The sequence below is a fragment of the Dipodomys ordii genome, unplaced genomic scaffold (assembly GCF_000151885.1).
Source record: "Dipodomys ordii isolate 6190 unplaced genomic scaffold, Dord_2.0 Scaffold150, whole genome shotgun sequence".
Lineage (NCBI taxonomy): Eukaryota > Metazoa > Chordata > Mammalia > Rodentia > Heteromyidae > Dipodomys > Dipodomys ordii.
Window position 1 is genome coordinate 3,025,916 of NW_012267366.1, and position 20,638 is coordinate 3,046,553.

At 39.8% G+C, this 20,638-nt stretch overlaps 1 protein-coding gene across 5 annotated transcripts in view; it reads right to left on the reverse strand.

Moving 5' to 3' along the window:
* Gpm6b (glycoprotein M6B) overlaps positions 1 to 20,638 on the reverse strand; it is a 130,569-nt gene that overhangs the window by 19,610 nt on the left and 90,321 nt on the right. For 2 of the 5 annotated variants that reach the window (XM_013032185.1, XM_013032186.1), the window contains exons 1-2: positions 14,780 to 15,144; positions 7,429 to 7,548 (exon numbers count right to left, since the gene is read on the reverse strand). The exons of 1 other annotated variant lie outside the window; for it this stretch is intronic. In XM_013032185.1, coding sequence (XP_012887639.1) covers positions 7,429 to 7,548; positions 14,780 to 14,840 — 181 coding nt within the window. In that variant the 5' untranslated portion in view covers positions 14,841 to 15,144. Of the gene's footprint in view, positions 1 to 7,428; positions 7,549 to 14,779; positions 15,145 to 20,638 lie in introns of those variants that run through there. 2 more of the 5 variants (XM_013032187.1, XM_013032189.1) reach the window with 1 other exon arrangement.

Here is a 20,638-nt window from a genome sequence, read left to right on the forward strand (position 1 = left end):
TGTAGTTCAAGTTGTAGAGTGCTAGCCTTGAGAGAGAGAAAAAATATCAGGGACAGCACTCAGGCTGTGAGGTCAAGCCCACTGATTGACAGGAAACAAAAACAAAAATATTAAAGAAAAACCATTACATTACAACCATTTCTTAGTTTAATTGCTACTATAGGAAAATATTTGTAGGTATAATCTACATGAGCAAAATTTGGTCTAGGGAGGGACTCTATGTTTAAGATTAGAATGGAGCTAACACCCCACAACAGTCTGAGAACCACTGGTACAAAGAACTGAGAAGGTATGATGTGAATTCATAGAGGATTCCTGTTAAACAGCTAAATGCAGACACTGAAATGATACACTTCTTCTCACTGACTTTTGATTCTCCTATAGCCCTAGACATAAAAATTCATCCCTACAATGCTAACAACACTGAGACTAATTCTTTTTCTTATTTTAAAAATCTTTGTTTAATTATATTGATTGTAGTCTCTTTTGTTCGTTTCCTTTAGTAGTTGTACAAAGGAGCTTCAATTCAACATGTTAGTTTGGGAGTGCAATGTATCTTGATTACTATTTCTAATGCTATAAAGAGAATTGGTTTCTAGAAGGCTCTTCTAGAAGCTAGTCCAGAATCTATTTAATAAGGAACTTGGTGGCATACTGTGAAAGTCTTAAAATAGATTGGCCTCTGACCACTTTAATAAGGTATGAACAAAAGCAAAGAAAAAGAAAGACACACATCACTGGAAATAAATTCAAGAAACAAAAGACTTGTTAGTTCCTTCCCCCTCCCCTCCCCCCCACCCCGCACCAGAAATTTGGCTTTTGCTTCACAAAGATCACATGTTTTCTCTTAACCTGGCAAAGTAGAGTAGCGGGGTACTGGAGAAGACTGATATTAAATAGAAAAAGCTAGTTGTAAATTCAGATAACATATTGTAGAGCAGGAAGAGCTTTAGGAAGCAATGTTGAACTTTCATGGTGCTCAGCTTTCCTGACCTTCTAGAGGACAGAATTCCATTTTCCTGATCTCATTCATAGAGTGAGCGTCCATTGATTTTGCCACTGCTACGTGGGAAGTGCTGTGGTGGGACACTGTGTTGGAGTTTAGGGATTGATGGGGGAGCAACACACAAACATGAAAGATAACTTTAAAAGAATTGGTTTTGACCTGGGCGCTGGTGATTCATGCCTGTAATCCCAGATACTCTGGAGGCTGAGATCTAAGGATCGAGGATCAAAGCCAGCCTGGGCAGGAAAGTTTGTGAGATTCTTATCTCCAATAAACAACCAGAAACCCAGAAGTGGCACTGTAGCTCAAGTGGTAGAGTACTTGTCTTGAGCTGGAGAGCTGATGGATAGTGCCCAGGCCTAGAGTTCAAGACCCACGACCAACCCCAAAAAAATTGGCTTTGCTCAGTTATGGGGCTTGAACTCAGAACCTGGATACTGTCCCTGAGCTTTCTCACTCAAGGTTAGCACTTTACCACTTTGAGCCTCAGCTCCCCTTCTGGTTTTTATGCGATTAATTAAAGGTAAGAGTCTCATGGCCTTTCCTACCTGGGCTGGCTTCAAACTGTGATCCTCAAATGTCAGCATCTTGAGTAGCTAGAATAGGCTGAGCCACAGGTGCCCAGAGAAGGATCATTTTTAACTAGAATAAAAAGAGCTGTGACATAGAGGCACTGGGGGAAATGTCCTCGACCGAGAGCTACTGAAAGGATGTATGGATAGCAAGAGCATGGACGGGCCTTGAGGAACAGAATGTCCTGTGGCAAGATACAAAGAGCAGAGTGGATGATGGGGATCATGGTATGGGCTGCGTTTCTCAAGGACACCAGGGTGGTGTGAGGAGAAGCTGGAAAAGCAGGTGGGCTCTGCCCCATCAGGCGGAGGCGTCTGAGCCAGCCTGAGACTCCTGCTTCATTTGCAGCCGTGGGAGGGGGAAAGATTTTGTGCAGGCGAGTGACATCATCTGAGTGAGAAGTGCTTGTAAGCGCCTAATCTGGCACTGCTGTGTAGGCTGGACTGGCGTGGGTGCAAACTAAAGTCTTCAGCTGTAGGTGGTAGCAGAATGGGTTTTTCTGAGTTTTATTCCAAGAGGGCAGGGTATCGTCAAAAGAAGCAGGAAGGATAAAAATCAAAGTCATGGAGTTTATTAAGCAACCAATGTAACACAACTGTTTATAGGAATGGATAAGTGAGCAAAGGTGAGGATTTATGGGAACCAATCTTCATAAGGGCCATTCTAGAAAAGGCAAATAAGTTCAGAAAGAAATCGAGAGAGGGCAAATTTGCAGTTCCTGGGGCAGGGGGCTCCCAGAGGAAACTGGAGATTGATAGGGCCCTCAGCAGCCTGCCCGTGGTGTTAGTCATCTAGGTACACATGGAAGTGAAGACTTACCAAACGGGTACTTGATATAGATGTAGTGCAATTATCCCTCAGAACAAGCCTTTGGTGGTTGTTGGTGGTGGTTTTAATGTTGGTTAAGTTGAACTCTACAACACATATGAGCAATTTAAAAGGGCTGGGAAACCCTTTGCAGAGTGAAGGTGGTGAAAGGCAGGAGCCGTATGAACTGAGTAGTGTGGACTGGCAGGTGACAGGAGGCCCCAAATCATTAAGACAGAACATAAGTCATCCTCTGTGCTGTGCTGAGAACCAGAAAGGCTCCCTTTTCTGAGGACTTAAAGTGATAGGCGATCACCTCTCTGATGTAGAACTTTGGAGGACTTCTTGGAAGGACAGTGCAGATAAAATACGCATGATGCTCTTCAGAGAAAGCACATAACTTGTCATACCCAGCCCATTCCACTTAGGGCAAAACCCACTTTGATTAACTGTACACAGGTATTAACTGTACACAGGGAAACAAGTTGTATATATTGGGAATGAACCAGAACATCTGAAAGCATACAAACTGGATATAAAGGAAAAACAAGTGGCCCACTTCATCTAGTTCCCAGCTACTTCTTTTTTCTTTGCTGGCCCTGGAGCTTGAACTCAGGGCCAGGGTGTTGTCCCTACTCAAGGCTAATACTCTACCACTTGAGCCACAGCTCCTATTCTGGCTTTTTGGTGGCTAATTGGAAAGTCTCACAGGCTTTCCTGTCTAGGCTGGCTTTGAACCATAGCCCTCAGATCTCAGCCTCTTAAGTAGCTAGGATTACAAGCATGGGCCACAGGCACCCGGCCTCAAGGCAGGTGTGTGAAAGATCGCAAAGGAAAATGACTAAGTCTAGCTGGAAATGTAGCATGACGGATATTATAATGAAAACAAAGGCCAGATGTCACTACTTATAAAAGACTGAATTTACTCAGGCTATAATCACCCCTGACAAACAGCTCCAAGTCAGGACTCACTGTGATTAATTTGCTTCTCTCTGCTATCTTTGTCTGAAACAAGGAGCAGATACAAGTTCAAGAGGCCACAGAAGTGGATACCACTCATGCCCATCAAGCCAGTCACACCAACACTGAAATACACACTGACAGCACAGCATATAAAACTCTGGAAGCAATCAAGGAGTGTTTCATATGCGTCTGATTTATACATATGTACATATATATATATAAAACTATCTTCACTAAATAAGCAACATATATAATAATGCATATGTTTATACATATAGTATATTCATAAGAAATATATTTAGAAACATATTGCTTATTATATCTATACAATATTATAATGTACTATATATTGCTTATTTTATATGCAGTATATATATATGAGTCTTTGTTAAATAGTTACTATAATACAGTTCACATTTTTGTAAAAGCCCAACACAAAAAACAACTCTGAAAAACTAAGGCACTTCCCAGCGTGAAGCTGACTACACTGTGCTTGTGCTGTGCTTGACACTTCTTCCACCGAACCAGAAATTCTAAGTGACTGGAAGTGTCCCTCAGACCAAGCACAACCTTGGCTTCAGCTGTATCCACTCAGAAAGCTTCTACCCCAGCCTCTGTGGAACAGCACGACTCATGTGATCAGCCTATGGGTCACAGTGGACATATAGCCACAGAAGGAGAGCCAAGGGTGCATGCAAAGATAAGAGATTTCCTTCTCAAAATAGATTATTATTTTTTTCAGAAAAGACCTTAAATTTAGCGGCCTTGCAACTGGAGGTAAAGAATAAGTAAAGAACAATAGCGAAAATCAAATAGCATTTCCCAGGGCTCACACCCACAGGTGTCAGGCTACAGAGTGCATTAGTGAGAGTCCTATGCTTCACAGCGCAGGGAGCAGGAAGATAAAGGCTGCCGTTCTCAGCCTGCCTGAGGTTGCACCTGGGCAGATAACACAGCCTTCCAACCATGAGACCTGAGTCACAGCAGGGACTTGGCAGTGCATATCACACTGGGGCTTCTTACTAAATCTCCAAATTCACCCAGCTCCCCACTCCCTGTGTGATCTACATATGAGACCTGTGGAGTCTGGACTTGTGGAGTAATGTACGGCCATCTCAACCCAAGCATTAGAACAATGTGAATCTGGAAGACAGGGAATTGGTGGGTGGTTATCTAGGACCGCAGGCAGCCTGACGGGGGGTTGTTCATGTGGCCTAGCCAAAATGTGGACACTGGCTGCCCCAAGGAGCTAAAATACATAAAGAAATGGAAACAGATGGTAAAAGAGTAATTAGTCAAGTCCTAAACATATAACTTTTACTGGGAAGTTACATTAGAAAGAAAAGGCAAACAAAAATGGAAAAAATCAATCAAGGCCAAGGGCACTGGAATCATTTTGATCTTCCCAGGGGGGATAGAGATGGGGGGGGCAAGGAGATAGCATCTCTAGTATAGTGACCACATGGCTAAGAGACATGTTCCTTTAGGAAAGGGTTTCTGGTTAAACTGTATCAAAATCCCCTTTCCCCCATAGAAAGAAATCAAGAAAGATGGAAAGAAAGAGGGCAGGGGGAGGTAAGGGAGAAAGCACACCAGAGCCATATGGAATTATCTATTTTTTCTCCTCACACCATCTGGTTTGGAATGCAAGTGCAGAATGGCAACTGCATTCATTTGGAAGCCAATAAAATGTCTAAATGGCCCAGGAAGGTGATAACATGCCTGAATCAGGTCCTCTCAGTCCATGGCCTGCGCCATCGTCTCTAAACTATCAAGTATAAGATCTCTGCAGCCAGTTTCAGACACAAATGACCCCAACAGCTTGGGCTTTAGAAGTATTTTTTTAAACAAAAATTGCAGTCAGTGCCCACAAAAATTAAAACTGTGTATGGATGGAGACTACTTCAGGATCTAGAAAGACACTTCTTCAAATAAAATTCAGTTAGTTCTTTTTTCCCCTTGCAGGAAGCTATTTGCGCACAGGATACTTCCTTGTAATATCCCAGCAACTTGATATTGTGGGAATTGGGCAAAATCTCACACTATTCGAGAATTCCTCAAACCCAGAGGACTAAGGATTTTAAAACATTTTATTTTACTGCCTAATCCATTTGGCAGGGGAAAATAAAACACAAACATGGTAACCACAATTTCCTTGGTGTCAAACCCCAACCTGAATGGCCCAAGGGGCTGGTGCCAGGCTTCATGTATGGGATCATGTGAACACCATGTTCACACAACGGATACCTTCCAAAAACCACAATCGCCTCAGGATTCTCAAACAAACCTATTTCAGGAGATTAAGTGGAACCTTGTATGTTCTCAGCTTCAACTGCTGCTTAGAACTGCTGTGCATCTTCCAAAGTTTGGTGATTGGGTCAAAAGCACACAGATATAACTTGGGTACTGCAAGATTCATGCGTTTTAAATGGTACAATTCAATTGTTTGGGGTATGTCTATAGAGTAATGCATCTGTCACCACAATTTAATTGTAGAATGCTTTCTTCACCCCAAGAGAGATCCATGTGCCCATCTGCACTTCCCCTAGCCTCTGGCAGCCTCTTGGTTTTTTTTTTTTGTGCCAATTTGGGGGCTTGAACTCAGGGCCTTGTGATCTTACTTGGTTTTCTTGCTCACAGCGGGTGCTCTACCACCAAGCTTCCAGTCAAGCATTTTGCTAATTGGAGATGGGAGTCTCCTAGACTTTTCTACCCAGGCTGTCTTAGAACTAGGATCCTCCAGGGCTCTGCCTCCTTGACAGCTAGGATTGCAGATGTGAACTGATGGCACCCAGCCCAATCTACTTGTTGTATGAACGAAGTCACTCATTTGGTCTGAGTTTTTATTTTTATTTAGTACCATGTATTAATGGTCATTCATGTCATAGTATATATTAGTACTTCATTCTTTTAACTGATGAATATTAATACAAATATATCGTATCTAATAGAAAATTGTAAGTCCAGATTCTAGCCACTCTACACCTCCATTACTTTCTTTAAAAAAGAACAACTATGATAATGGATGTTCAATCCAATTTCCTTTTTTGTGGTACTGGGTATTAAATTCAGTGTCTCCTGCTTGCTAAGCAAATGCACTACTACTTGATAGCCTTTTGTATGTCCTTTTGTTTTTAATCTGTTCTTCATACATACTCTCACACTAACTTTGGACCATGATCCTTCTGTCTGCAGAGTAGCTTGAGAAAGTACGCACCCATTTGGAAGAAATGACATGGGTTGACACAAAATCATAGCAACATTTTAAGCTGACAATTTTGTTTATCCGACTCACCACCAGCCCATGAAGATGGCATTTTACACTTTGAAGTACAATTGTATGTTGGCAAAATCACTGAGCTGAATATGAACACATGTAGACTTTGGGGATTCAAGTGGCTGAATGTCATCCCACTCAGCATCCTCCCCACCCTAAGTCCTCAAATCAACTCATACACATTTCATTCAGACTTGATACCGGTTATCTGTGAGACCAGCATTCTTCATAAGCAAGGAGAATGGCAACTGAGTCCAAAGAACCTACCTGGTGGGAGTCCGATACACAGTTACCAATTCTAACTTCACAGGCTGGGATTTTTCATTCTCAAAGGCAACGAAAAGAGGGTAGTGCAAAGTAAAGGGGTTTGAAAGATGCCTGGACCTTGTTAGAAAGATGCTCAGGATCCCCAAGAAGCTAAAGCTTCTTGACTGTTCCAGCACATTTTTGGGCCCCAGTGGTGGGAACCTGTGTGGTTCCACTCCCTTGTTACTGGTTTAGACAGAGGAAATTTTGTGGGTCACCCTAAGGCTTGTCTTACTGTACACTGCTCCCTTTGAGATGGAGAAGCGGGGGTGAGCAAAGAGAAAAGGGGAGAAAGATGGAGTGGAATGGTAAGGGGGAGAGAAAATGAAAGATGATTTTTAAAAGGTCAAAGAGCTTAAGTTTTACCCACACCCTTGTCAACAAATGAATGCATCAGGCAAAACATAAAATATCACCACACTGAAAGAGCCATCACAAATCATAGTAAAGATAACAATTGAGTTGCTATTAGCATTCAACCCAAGGCTGTATTTACCTGGACTGCTCAAGGGGCCAGCCCTGTCCCCCAGGGTTGGCACGGGACGGTACTGGTGGTTCTTTGAGCCTGGGTACATCCAGTGGTACCTGCCAATTTCCATTTCAGCTCTGCTGTTCACTGCCAATTTCAGTGGCAAAGAGTCAGTGTCTATCTCCAGCAAAGATTCTATATCAGCATTTTTATTTATTCTTTTACTACATAGTTAAAGGAAATGGGGAGTTAAAACTCTGGGCTCTCAAAATGCAAACTTTCCATATCAGGTTCTCAACTTGGCATGGTAAGTTCACAATGGAGTCTCTTTCTCCGTGTTTGAATTGGAGTTTACACAAATCACCAAAATTTTCTTTCCTTTGCTTATTTTCTCCATCCCCCAACACCCTTACACACATCAAATGCTCATTTGGGGAGGATACTATCTATAGATAAAATTGGGCTCCTTACAATATTTTTTTCTTTCTGTTGATTTCCTTTTGAGACCAGCAGAGCACTATAATTATTGCCAGCTGCACAGGCAAAGGTAAGCAGAGACTCTCTCTCTCTCTAATGGTACCCAGTTCCAGTCCTAAAAAGCTGGCAAATTACTCCATGGCCTGATGAATCTTGCATGAAATGTCTGCCCTCCCTGACACCTGTGGCATTCTCTGTTACCTCATCTTCAACTCAGGAAGTCGGGCCTTCAATGTTCTGGATTAAACCGTGTTTCAATGATCTTTTGGTGTATTATAGAGAAAAGGCTGCTGATCTTAGGCTCAAACCTCTTCTTACTCACTACTGAGGTGACAATTGTTCTTCCAGGGACTCAGTTCTCTCTCTGGTCACACATTTCCCTCTTAGAGGGTTGGAGAGAAAAATAGCCTAGTACAGAGGTTATTGATAACTATTATCTGCATAACAGTAAGGTCACTATGGCCAGTTTATACCTGAAAATTCCATAAAACCTAATAAGGAGGTAGGTACTCTGGGGTAGTACAGTTATTTAAGAATTAAGAAATGCCTCTGACATGGAAGGAGGTAAAGATCCCAGCAGAAGACAGGATCCCAATGCTCATTGTGGCACCTCAGGTCTCTATAGATAAAGACCAAGTGAATAAGCACAATTAACAAAATAAGCAAAGACCTTGGCTTTGTTTACCGAAAATCTCAGCCTTTACATAGTCCCAGTTCCACTCTCCAGGATCTCTGGTCACTCAAGAAATACTAGGTAGAGAAGCAGAGACGTCCTTTTGTAGCTGTTGTTTTAGAGAAAACCTTTTTGGCTTCAGGGTAAGATAATGTCTGATTTCAAAAGAAAAGGAAAACCTATTTGGGTACAATGAAGTTGTTTTAGTTGCTCTCATTTGTGCAGTGCTTACAATGTGTTTGACCATTGTGTTAGCAAGCACGTGTTGCCTGGAGCCTCATTTGTCACAGTCATCCTAGGAAAGTATTATTTTATCATGGCAAATGAAGAGTGGAGAGGTAGCAAGAAAGGAATGATCTTTTGTGCAAGCTCACTCAGCAGGGAGGAAGAGGAGGAGTCTGGTTGTGGAACTGTGTAACCTGCCTCCAGGGATGCATTATTTTTTCTGACACTGGGGCTTGAACTCAGACCATAAGCACTGTCCCTTAACTTTTTCACTCAAAGCTAGTACTCTATCATATGTCACCACTCTACTTCCAGCTTTTTACTAGTAGTTGGAGGTAAGAGTCTCATGGACTTGCCTGCCAGGGCTGGCTTTGAACCAAGATTCTCAGATCTCAGCCTCTTGAATAGCTAGGATTACAGGTATGAGCCGCCATCGCCCTTTTAATGTGATCTGGTGACAAGGCTAATCAAACGAACTTAGGTTGGACTGCTTCTCAGCATCTAGGAAATCATCATTGGAAATGACTAGGTAACAAGCACTGCTGTCTGGAAAGAAGACATTCCCTGGTATTTTCAAAGCCATATTTGTCATCTTTCCTTTTAAGCCATTAGTTACAACATTAAAGGAAAGTCATAACAATACAACAGACTAGAGGAAGGGTTGGCCCAGTGGGCTTTTGTTTTTATAAATAAATTCTTACTGGAACCTGGTCACACCCATTTATTATCTATGGACATTTTTACAAGTTGGTGGCAGATGTGAGAAGGCTGAATAGAAATCTGTGGCCAGCAATGCCAAAATATTTGTTACCTGGTCTTCTACAGAAAATGTATACTGATAGAGCCTAGCAAGGTTTGACTATATAAAAAAAAGTTAATTAATAAGCCAAACTATAAAATAGAGCATTATTTTATTAGCTCTTATTCTATGCTCAGTGAAAAAGAAATACCACTGGGCTGGCTATTGATCCAAATTCTTCTCTGTGGCACAGTTGTTGGCTATTTAATTTGCCACCAACCAACAAAATTGTGGTTACACCCAGTATTATTTACTACTCCTAAGGATGCCTGTGAGTGCCCATTCAATGCTATGTGAGCTGAGAGGACAGAGGATGACATTTCAGAAAAGAACATTATTCACTGAATATGAGAACAAATGATGAGCAACAATGCGCACTGGCAAAGCTTGGATTACAGCCTCCTCTTAAAAGCCAATGTGTGGCTCTTTCAGAGCCACCCCTAGCTCTGCCAAACTACCTCAAGTGTATACTCAGTGGGTCCAAAGGATAAAAGAGCAAGGGAGGATCTCTGCAACAATCCAATTAATTCATCTTCAGTGAAGGGAAGTTTATGTCAGGGTGACCCTGGCTGTTCTGCATGTTCTTAAATGCAGCAAGACTGAGCAATTATTTTATTAAGATCACTTACTCTAAATTGACCTGTGCTTCCAAGTATCAGAGAAATGTGATCTGCACTGCAATCTTAATTTAGATTTACAACTCAGTTCCCCCCCCAAAAAAACCCAAATAGACATTTCCAGAAATGGGCCAGATTTCTTCTTTTCTAATGAAATAGCGAGGCTAAGCCTTAAAAAGCATGCTCACAGAATTGATAATAAAGTAGCAGATACATCAGATGGCTCATCAAGATCTTTCTCCACATTTAAATTTTCTTAAAAAAACACATCAAATGATGCCACATCACACCTACCACATATGTGCTGCACCATCTGGCTACACACTCTTTTCTACAGACTATTCTCTAGATACCATCTCTTCAGATGTCCACCTTGGCAAATCCTTACAGAGAATAACTACATCTAAAACTTTCTCTGTATCAGATTCACATAAAGAATTTAGACAATGTCAATAAAAATTCATTACTCTTAGGAGAAGAACAGAGAGGCACAATGCCTGTGTGTATCTGATACAAAATATTTATCGAAATGAACTTTAGGAAATGAAAATAAGAGGGCTTTTTCTTTTTTGCTGTTTTTGTTTTCTTTCCTTTTTCTCTATTTGTTCATTTATATGTCTTTAGGAGTGTAAGGGGGGCACAGGAATGGAGAGACAAAGGGTGAACACATGCAGCAATGGAACTAACTAGACACAATGAAGAAAATGAACCATACAACTTATGGGTGGGATTGGGAGGGAAAAACTGGGAGAGAGAGAGTGAGGGAAGGAAAAAATATTAGCTTAGATCATTAAATCATTATTCAACATGTTAAATGTGTCCCTTTGGATTTTTAGCATACAAGTGATAGAGTTTAAAGGTGTGCTTTTCTTCCTGAAAAAATAAGCAAATAAATAAAAGAAGAGCCTGGTGTGATACATTTTGATAAATTAAAAATATGTAATTACTTGTATTTGATCAAAAAGGTTAAAATAGATCTGTTAATCTTGTAAATAAGTCTATTATTTAAATCCATTATTTTTTATTTTAATTTTAATTTATTTTTTATTGTGAAAATACTGTACAGAGGGTTACAATTACATGGGCAAGGTAATGAGTACATTTCTTATGAAGCATTGAAATCCATTATTTTTTACTCAGACCATATCCTACAGTTTATTTTAAATTAAAATAATTTTCCAACATACTATGTTTTCCTTCCTATGTGATTAGGAGCTTAATTTAATGTCTGGATTCTGGAATTGAGTTCAGAATGGTTCATAGGAAGTGAACTACCCTGACTGTAATTGAGTAAATTCCATTTTCCTACATGCAATAAAATAATTTTCATCATACTCAGATTTATTTGTACATAATAGAACAACTAGAGTTGTTATAATTCAATCGTTTGTCTACCCACTAACCACATGTACTCTCTGCAATTCTAGATGCATCTGTTTTCACAAATAAATTGACATCAAGTAATATTCCACTGAAATAAATGGAAACCTAACCATATCTTTTTATTACTGGATCCCATTATCTATTTCCTTTGATTTTGTCTTATTCATTTTCTCCACTTATTCCATTTCAGTGAATATGCTTTTCAATCCTCATATTTTAATGCTCTCAATTTAAAAATCATATTTCAGTAATATGGCATTTCACACATCCATCTGAGAAAACCTGCTTGCTTCCCATAAAAATCCCTGAATATCTGCCTAACACCTTGTGTGAATTCTGGTTGATAGAGTATTCTGTTAAAAAGAACACACAATTTCAAAAGTGCAAATGCTTTGGTTTTGTAAAGATTTAGCTTACTCTTGTCTGAACTAGGAACAAACCATTCCGATTGACTTTCTAAAGAAACAGATTTCTGTAGGAGTGACTGAATCATAATAGCTCAGAGGCGTTGTCCTGCCTAAACTCCCTCCAGGAGAGGACACCAAGTAGAAACGTCAAGTTTAATTTAACAGACACAGCAATAATTATACAACCCTATTAGTTCACAAGCTATTGGGTATTAGCCATAGGGCAGTAACACCCCAAATGAAGTTGGGCATTTTTCCCTATCAGCAACAATTGAAAACAAGTAGGAAAGGAAGAACTGAACTGACAGGAATAAAAAAAAAGAAAGAAAGAAACCTCTGTGTATAGTTGCAACATGCCTAGGATTGTAGTCAGGAAATAAGAACCCTTGCTGAAAGGGGTGAGGAAGAGAGAAAGAAAAAGAAAGGGAAGGAGGAAAGGAGGGAGGGAGGGAGGGACTCTACCAGGTCCAGAATTATAGGATACATTTTTTGTTATGATTTCAATTTTTTAAATGTTAATGAAATAAACATTTATTTTCTAAACAAAATGAAACCTGAAGAAGTAAGCCTGGAATGACAAGCACACATGACCTGAGGTAGCTTTTGTTTTAGGTGCACCTGAATGATAAGAGTCCAACAAACTGGGGAACTAGGAAGAAACTTGGGTGAGTTGTAATCTTGTGGAGCTGAACTTGTTCTAAATAAAGAATTGAAGATAAGCCAGATGAACATGTTAGTGTTTCCCATAATGATGCTGCAGATCAGTAAAAACAAATTTCCTGGCCCATCTTCTTATTCTAGCTTCTGTTATATATATGATGCTATGTTTTGGTAGCTTGTTAGTTCTGTGTTATTTAACAAATAACTAATATTTATAAATTGTGGTGCTTTCTAAAGTTCCTTCAAGAATAATCTTTCGTTTCTAATTTTGCCTCTAAAGCTAAGGCTAAAATTTTTCGTATGCCAATTGTAATGGGTGGAGTGGGGACCTGTAGACCTGTTATTAAACATTTAATTGATATAATAGTAACCCATGAGACTAAATAATGATGAGAAAATTTAATGTAGAGTTTCTATATAGGTTATATGTGCTTTTCTTACTTACATACTTACAAGTAGTATGATCTTGTACAGACTAAAATGTGTTGCAGAGGCCCAAATGGTTCTATCTGTCATGGGTAAACGTTACATAAAGCATGTACAAAACGAAATCATCTCTTCTTTAGGGGGAAAATGCTACAAATTTGATAGTCTTTTTCAAGACCATGCAGTCCTTTTATCCTAAAGCATGTAAATCAACTTACTAATTAATAATAATGAACCTTCAAACTTTTACTTCTTTAGCTTGACAAATATTCCCAAGTGTCTCGTATTTTTATTACTCTTTCATGATTCACATAGGTTAAGGGGGGAGGGCAGACACATACAAGAAAAAAAATGGATTTTTTTTTCTGGTTGAGGAAAAGGTTGGTTTGGTACAAAAACTGAATTAAACTAGCAACTTTAAAATTAAAACGCTATGCATTTAATGTCAATGAATCATATACTTAAAAATACAATGGAAAATTTCATGCTATGTGGATTTTCTCATATATCTAAAAACTGAATTTTGGAAAGGAAATTGGTCTATTCGGAATCAATGTCAATGTATGTAGAATAAATCCTTTACATAACATGCAGCCTCTACCCTAGCATGCAGTTGAGCCTACATATGGATGCTGGTTTTGTAGGTTTAAAATGGTTAACTCTCAGCAATTTCATAGGGTTCAAACTGCAAATTATTCATAAGGAAAACAGTTACGCCTTCATCCTGAAGAATTACTATTATTTAGTAACTGTCATTAGGCGTCAAGGCTATGAGAAATGACCTTAACATGATGGCTTTTGCTATTTGAGCCACTGCAGTTAGAGAGCACGTTTCTGTGCATTTGTGACAGTTTCTATCTTTGGGTGAGAGAGATCAATTACAATGCAGTGCGATGTCATTAACCTAACAGTGGCTGAGCTGATTCCACGGGGTGTCAAACTTGACATCAGTCATTATTTACGAAAGGAAGTTTAATTATAGCTTCAATTTTCTGCCCTTTTTTTTTAACTGCAAAATACTGATCTCTCCAAATACCTAATATGTGCATCAAAATTTTGACATGATCAACAGGACCTTTATTCATTTTCCTCTCCCAAATCTTTAAACCATAATTAGCATAAGAACCCCCCCCCCTTTTCTCCTTTCCATCAGTGCTAGGTGACAGAGCTTATGTCCCCTCTCTCTCAAGCTCCAACTGTAAATGTTTCATTACGTGTCACATCCAGAGCCTGGTACACAGAAACAACAATCATATTAGAGGAAGGAATTTAGACAATGTCCAAATCATTCCACTCTTAATGGAAGAAAATCATAATTAGCATGCATACCCTCTAGTTTTCCCCAGGATTGGGAGAGAACAGTATATTCCATGTCCCCAGAATATAACATGCAGAACATCGGATCTAAGTTCTCATTAATTATAGCAGAAAAAAAAAAGACAATCTCCCCAATGCAGCTGCCCAAGGTGACAACTGTGGACAACCTTCTATGAAATACGTTGTTCCGCAGGAAGATTTACAACAGGACCAGATTGAAGACAGGCTGCTTTATCAATTGAATATCAGTCCACAGGGGGTAAAACACCCTAAAACAAGAGTATGCCATAGGGATTGTTTCAGAGTCATTTTAAAAGACACAAAACCAGGCTAACCCTTTCCAAGCGCCCTCAGTGAAAAGCTTTAAACAGGCTATTGTCAGAGTACAGGGTACCTTTTCTCTCTTGGCTTTGTTCAGCATTTTCCTCGGCTGCAGTTTCCATGGCTGGCTTCATACCATCCACCAAAAATGCTTTTCCTTGCTTTCTCCCAACACACACTTTTTTCCCCTCCTCTTCCTTTTCTTTTGGACTCCCCTCGGTCTCGTATTTACACCGCCTGATTGAGAGGCTCTGTTCTTCACTACAGTAGATTACAGCCCCTTCCAAGATGTAAAAGTCTTGTCAGCGTCAATCTCGTTCTGCCTACTGTTCCATAGAGATAGGTGCCAAGGAGCCGGCAGCAATACGTCACAGAGGATCCCAGTTATAAAACAGCCATTCTGTACCCCTCTGTGCCCAGACTCGACTCTCAAGGCGCCCAGGAAAGACCTGCTCCCCCACCAAGCTCTTCCTCCTCACAGTCTCTCTTAAGATCTTTCCCTCACTCTCTCTCTCCGCCTCCCTCCTCTGCTCCCTTCTTTCCTCCAGCCAACTACACCCAATGAATACTAATTAATTCTCCCAGGGAAGAATAGGTTTGTGACATCAGAGGAAAGGATGTGGAAGAGAAAGAAAAGAGCCCCCTCCCACCACGTGACTTGGTCGGGCCACAATCTATGTTGTCTCTCAGGCAAGTGCCATGTTTCCCAGGCCACCCCTTTAGGGGCATCAAGGTCTTATTTATTCTGTCTATTGCCCACACCCCAGTAAAATATACTTAAAAGATATGCCTGTGATGTCTATTTTATTTGCTTTTAAAAATACCTCTTTTTCACATTACTTCTAGATAGATAAGTTGATCTTTTCTTTTTGCTCAAGCCCACTTAATAAAAAGTGACCTTTTCTTATTTCTTAAAAAAGTGTAATGTATGACAAGTGTCTCTAGCTGACATTTTGGTGGTTTTGTTAGTAAAGATCAGAATGGTTTTGTGATGTAATTGTTTAAATATTATATTGTTTTATTCATTAGATCCTCTCACTCAAAACAAAAGTCATTCTCAAGAACATTCTAAATATCTGCAAAATAGCTAAGGTACCAACAGTGCCTCTGACCTGACTTCTTGCGCAAGCAGATGCTATTGAACAAAAGTTCCTATCCCACTTTAGCATGTAAGCCTTTGTCGAGACGATGAGCCCTGTGTATTATAGAACCATTTTGCACTTGGCTGGCCTGCATACCCATGAGAATAACTAGACTCTCCAGGCCAGCCATTTGTGGCTCATGCTTGTAATCCTAGCTAGTTAGGAGTCTGAGGTCTGAAATCACAGTTCAAAGTCAGCCTAGGAAAGTCTGTGAGACTCCTATCTCTAATTCCCATCAAAAAGTGGTAGAGCACCAGCCTTGAGCAAAATGCACAGGGACAGCAGTTAGACCCTGAGTTCAGTCTCCAGTATTGGTTCACATACACATAGGAAAAGAAAGAGAAAGGGAAAAGAAAAGGAAAAGGAAAAGGAGGAAATGAGACAGTCAGACTCAAGACAAATACAAATGCAAAGATTACCATTGATCACAACTGGATGAAGGATTTCCTAACTTAGAATATTCTGTCTGTAGGTTGGTTAGGCATAACATCTACCTTGGGAGAAAATATAAAAGAAGTTGGGAGGCCGGGCACCGGTGGCTCACACCTGTAATCCTAGCTATTCAGGAGGCTGAGATCTGAGGATCACGGTTCAAAAGCCAGCCTGGGCAGGAACGTCCGTGAGGCTCTTATCTCCAATAAACCACTAGAAAACCAGAAGTGGCACTATGGCTCAAGTGGTAGAGTGCTAGCCTTGAGCTGAAGAGCTCAGGGATAGAACCCAGGCCCAGAGTTCAAGCTCCACAACCGACAAAAAAAAAAAAAAGTTGGAGGCTATCTCTCTTTAATATACTCTCGCAAGTTTTAGGAGTTTATCACTCAATATTATTTTTCAATGAACAAGAGCCGGAGCTAGTGGCTCACAACTATAATCCTAGCTACTCCACAGCCTGAGAACTAAGGATCATGGCACAAAGCCAGCCCAGGCAAGAAAGCCCATGTGATTCTTGCCTCCAATAAACTACTGAGAAAAATAAAAACCAAACAAACAGAAGTGGAGCTGTGGCTAACGTGGTAAAGTGCTAGCTGTGGGCAAAAGAAGGTCAAAGACAGCATCTTAGACCCTGAGTTCAAGCTGTATGACTGGCACCAAAAATAAATATATAAACAAATAAAGCATTCAAAATCCTTTACCTGATCTTTTAATGATTTGGTTTTAGATAATCCTCCAAATGACTTTTACATTCAATACCTCTGGCATGTTAAAGAGGAAAAGGTTTTGAAAACCAGTTTACCCTGTTTTAACACCTTCTTTTAGTTTTACACCCCACTTTTTTCTTTGACCCGTGTTCTAGAAGGCTGCGCCCACAATCAACCATTTCTTTAAATTATGGCTTTGGCCAGGTTTATTGTTTCCTGGTGAAGGGATAGGGAAGCATGCCTGCTAAAATGGTGCCTTGTTAGGGGAAAAAAATAAAAGATTCATTTGTGATATAACTACCTTCATGGGAAAACTTACCAGGTGTCCTAAAGGGGCACTTTAAACATGTTTGGCAATGACAATGTAAGTCCATTCAGACAAAGGTGTCAAGTCCTTGTGCGTGACAAGCTTGTTTCCTCCACCCACAGCATTCCAAATGAAAACTCAACCCAAAATTCAACTGATCACAAAACAGGACAAAAGTGATGACCTGTTGCTGGGTTTTCAAAAGTATCTAACAAAGGCATGCAATTCGAGAACTAACAGAGTAGAATGGTATCTTGGCTCTTCCTTAAGAATATTATTTTTATTCATGTGTTTGTGCATGCATGCATGTGTGCGTGCACATGCATGCACAACTGGTATTGGAGGCTAAACTTACGGCCTGTTCACTGTCCCTTAGCTTTCTTTTTTTTGTGGGGGGGAGGGGTCTGGTCGTGGGGCCTGGGCGCTGTCCCTCAGCTCTTCAGCTCAAGGCTAGCACTCTACCACTTGAGCCCAGCGCCAGTTCCGGCTTTTTTTTTCCTTTTTTCTTATCTGGTGCTGAGGAATTGAACCCAGGGTCTCATGCATGCAAGGCAAGCGCTCTACCACTGAGCCACCTTCCCAGCCCCTGTCCCTTAGCTTTCTTGACTCCAGACTAGTGGTTTAACATTTGAGCCACAGCTCCACTTCCAGCTTTTGGGTGGTTAATTGGAGATAAGAATCTCACAGACTTTCCCACCTCAGCTGACTTGGAACTACAATCTTCAAATATCAGCCATCTGAGTAGTTAGGATCACAGGCATGAGCCACTAGCATCAGGCTTCTACTTTATCCATGGGTTCAAGCAATCCTTGTGATTTAGCTGCTTCAAATCTGGGATCACAGGCAAATGCTATTGTCCCTGCTAGGAATATTATTTTCATACGGAAAACAGAATATGTAAGACATATTCCTAAATTCCCAATTTAAAGATAACTTTTAGTTCTATATCACAATGAAAAAAACACAAAACTATTCAACAAAATATTTACAAATCTTCCAGCAAATAGTTTCATCTACTTTTACCTGGGATAAAACTACAGATAAAAGAGTAGTTCATCACTTTTGTCTTATTCACAACTTCATTTTCATTTAAACAGTGATATATGATAGTTCTAGAAATTACCAATGTACTACTTCAGAAGCAGCCTCAGATTGCACTGATGTTTATAATAAACCATTGAAATGAAAAAAAAACAAGTGCAAGAAAAGTTGTTAACAAGAATGAAAAGAGAAATACATTCATAATATTTTGAAGTATATATCTATTTGGGACCAGAAAAGCTAGGCATATAGACTGAACAGGAAAGGAAATATCTCCCAGAGCTGAAACGATTTCTTTGATCCCCATGTTGTAAGATAGTCAGAACATTTCTGAAAGCCGAAGCCAGAATAAAACATACTGACATAAAATGTACTGGATTGAAAAATCCAATGAAATTGCTAACATTGCCTAAAAAGAACAGGAGGTTCACATCATTTTCCTCATATACCTGTAAGTCTTTGATAGAGTTATTTCCAGCTCAGTAAAAATGTGTGGTATAACCTTCTACATACTAACATCTACAGGAAGTACAACAACAAACAAATAATGCTGTTTTCTCCAGGCAATTCACAGGCTACTCGCACACAAAACTCTCCCAAACCAGGGTGTTCCTATCTACTGCAACTGGCAGAATATCACTATACCAATAACATGAAAAGGGGATTCATTAGGCACTTACTGTATGCAGGACATCAAATCAACATTCCATGTTATACATTATGGTTGCTCAGCCAATTGAAAATTCAAGTTGCACAAAATGTTCTACCTGCATATCGTTATCTTAGCCATGAAGTTATCAAAGATTTTGTCAAATTCCTGTTTTCCAACTTCCTGGAATTACATTTTACTTTGACCTCAAAATCACTGTTCAGTGAGAAGTCATTAAATATCAAGAGGAGTATTATCAGCTTTCTTCTAACAACTTATTCCTCCGCAATTTTCAGGGCTCAAAGAACATTTGTGTAACATGAAATATATTCTGCTATAATTCTCATTGTCCTTCAGAGGAAATCGATACTAAGCACAGCAACTGCAAAACCAAAGAACCTCACTTCATATTTTACTGTAAAAACTCTCATACCTAGTTGCATGAATTTTAAGTAAATTGCTTGAAAAGAACTTTTTGATCAAGTGTGGTGGCACACATTTGTGATCTCAACACTTAGGAGGCTGAGGCGAGAGAATCAGGGGTTTTTAGGACAGGCTAAAGCTACATAGAGAAGTCCAAGTGAGTCTAGACTACATAGCAAGACCCTGTCTCAATAAATTAATAAACAAACAAATTTCTGTTAAGTGACTCCTATTTTCACATTACTACCCAAGACAGAAACCTAAAATGTAATGTTCTGGTTGCAAACATCTGAGCTTTCTCTTTACTTGGAAAGAACCGAATTAGAGCTACAGCAAGAACTCTTCAGTCATATATTTGAGGCAGAAAATATATTTTTATCAAGTAGAATTATCTGCAGTATCAATAGTTCTTAAAATGGCACATACATTAAAAAAACACATAAACTAGAAATATAAAACTATAGCTAGCAATTTAGAATACGATAGTCTAGAATTGAGTCCTCCTCATAATTAGATTTCTATCAATTTGGCAGAGCCTTCGTCCTTCATTACCATAATTAAATTTCAAATTTTGCTTCTAGTGTGGGGTTTTGAAAAATGCCTGCTGATTTCTTTCCTTTCTTTTCTTGTTTCTTTTCTTGCCTTTTCTTTTGCTCTTTGCCAGGACCGGGGCTTGAATTCAGGGTCTCATGCTGTCATTCAGCATTTTCACTATGGCTGCTACTCTCTCACTTGAGCCATTTTTTTTTTTGCTGTTTAATTGGAGTCTCTCAGACAGTTCTATCCAGGCTGGCTTTGAATTACAATCCTTAGATCTCAGCCTCCTTCCTAAGTCACTAGGATTACAAAGATGATCCATTAGCACTCAGCAAGCCCTATGATGTCTTACTCTTATGATTCCCCTTCTGATGCTCTTGCTCCTGTCTACCATATTCTCTCTGATGGGAAATGGCATTGCCTAGAGCTTCGGACTGAAAGGACAGATCAAATGGGATGGTGTATACAAACACTCAAAAATTGTAAAGCTTAGGAAGCCATTATCACGAGTGTCTTTCTTTAATAGTAGAAGTGGTTACAGGCCAGGTACCTGAGTAAAATCAATAATTATAAGCATATGAGAAGCTTCTTTCAGGTAACTTACTTAATGGCAGGCAATGTCCTGATTAGGATTTTGAGGAGTTGCTGAAACAAATTGTAGAACTGGCCAAAAGCTTGCAGGGGGCGGGGGGGG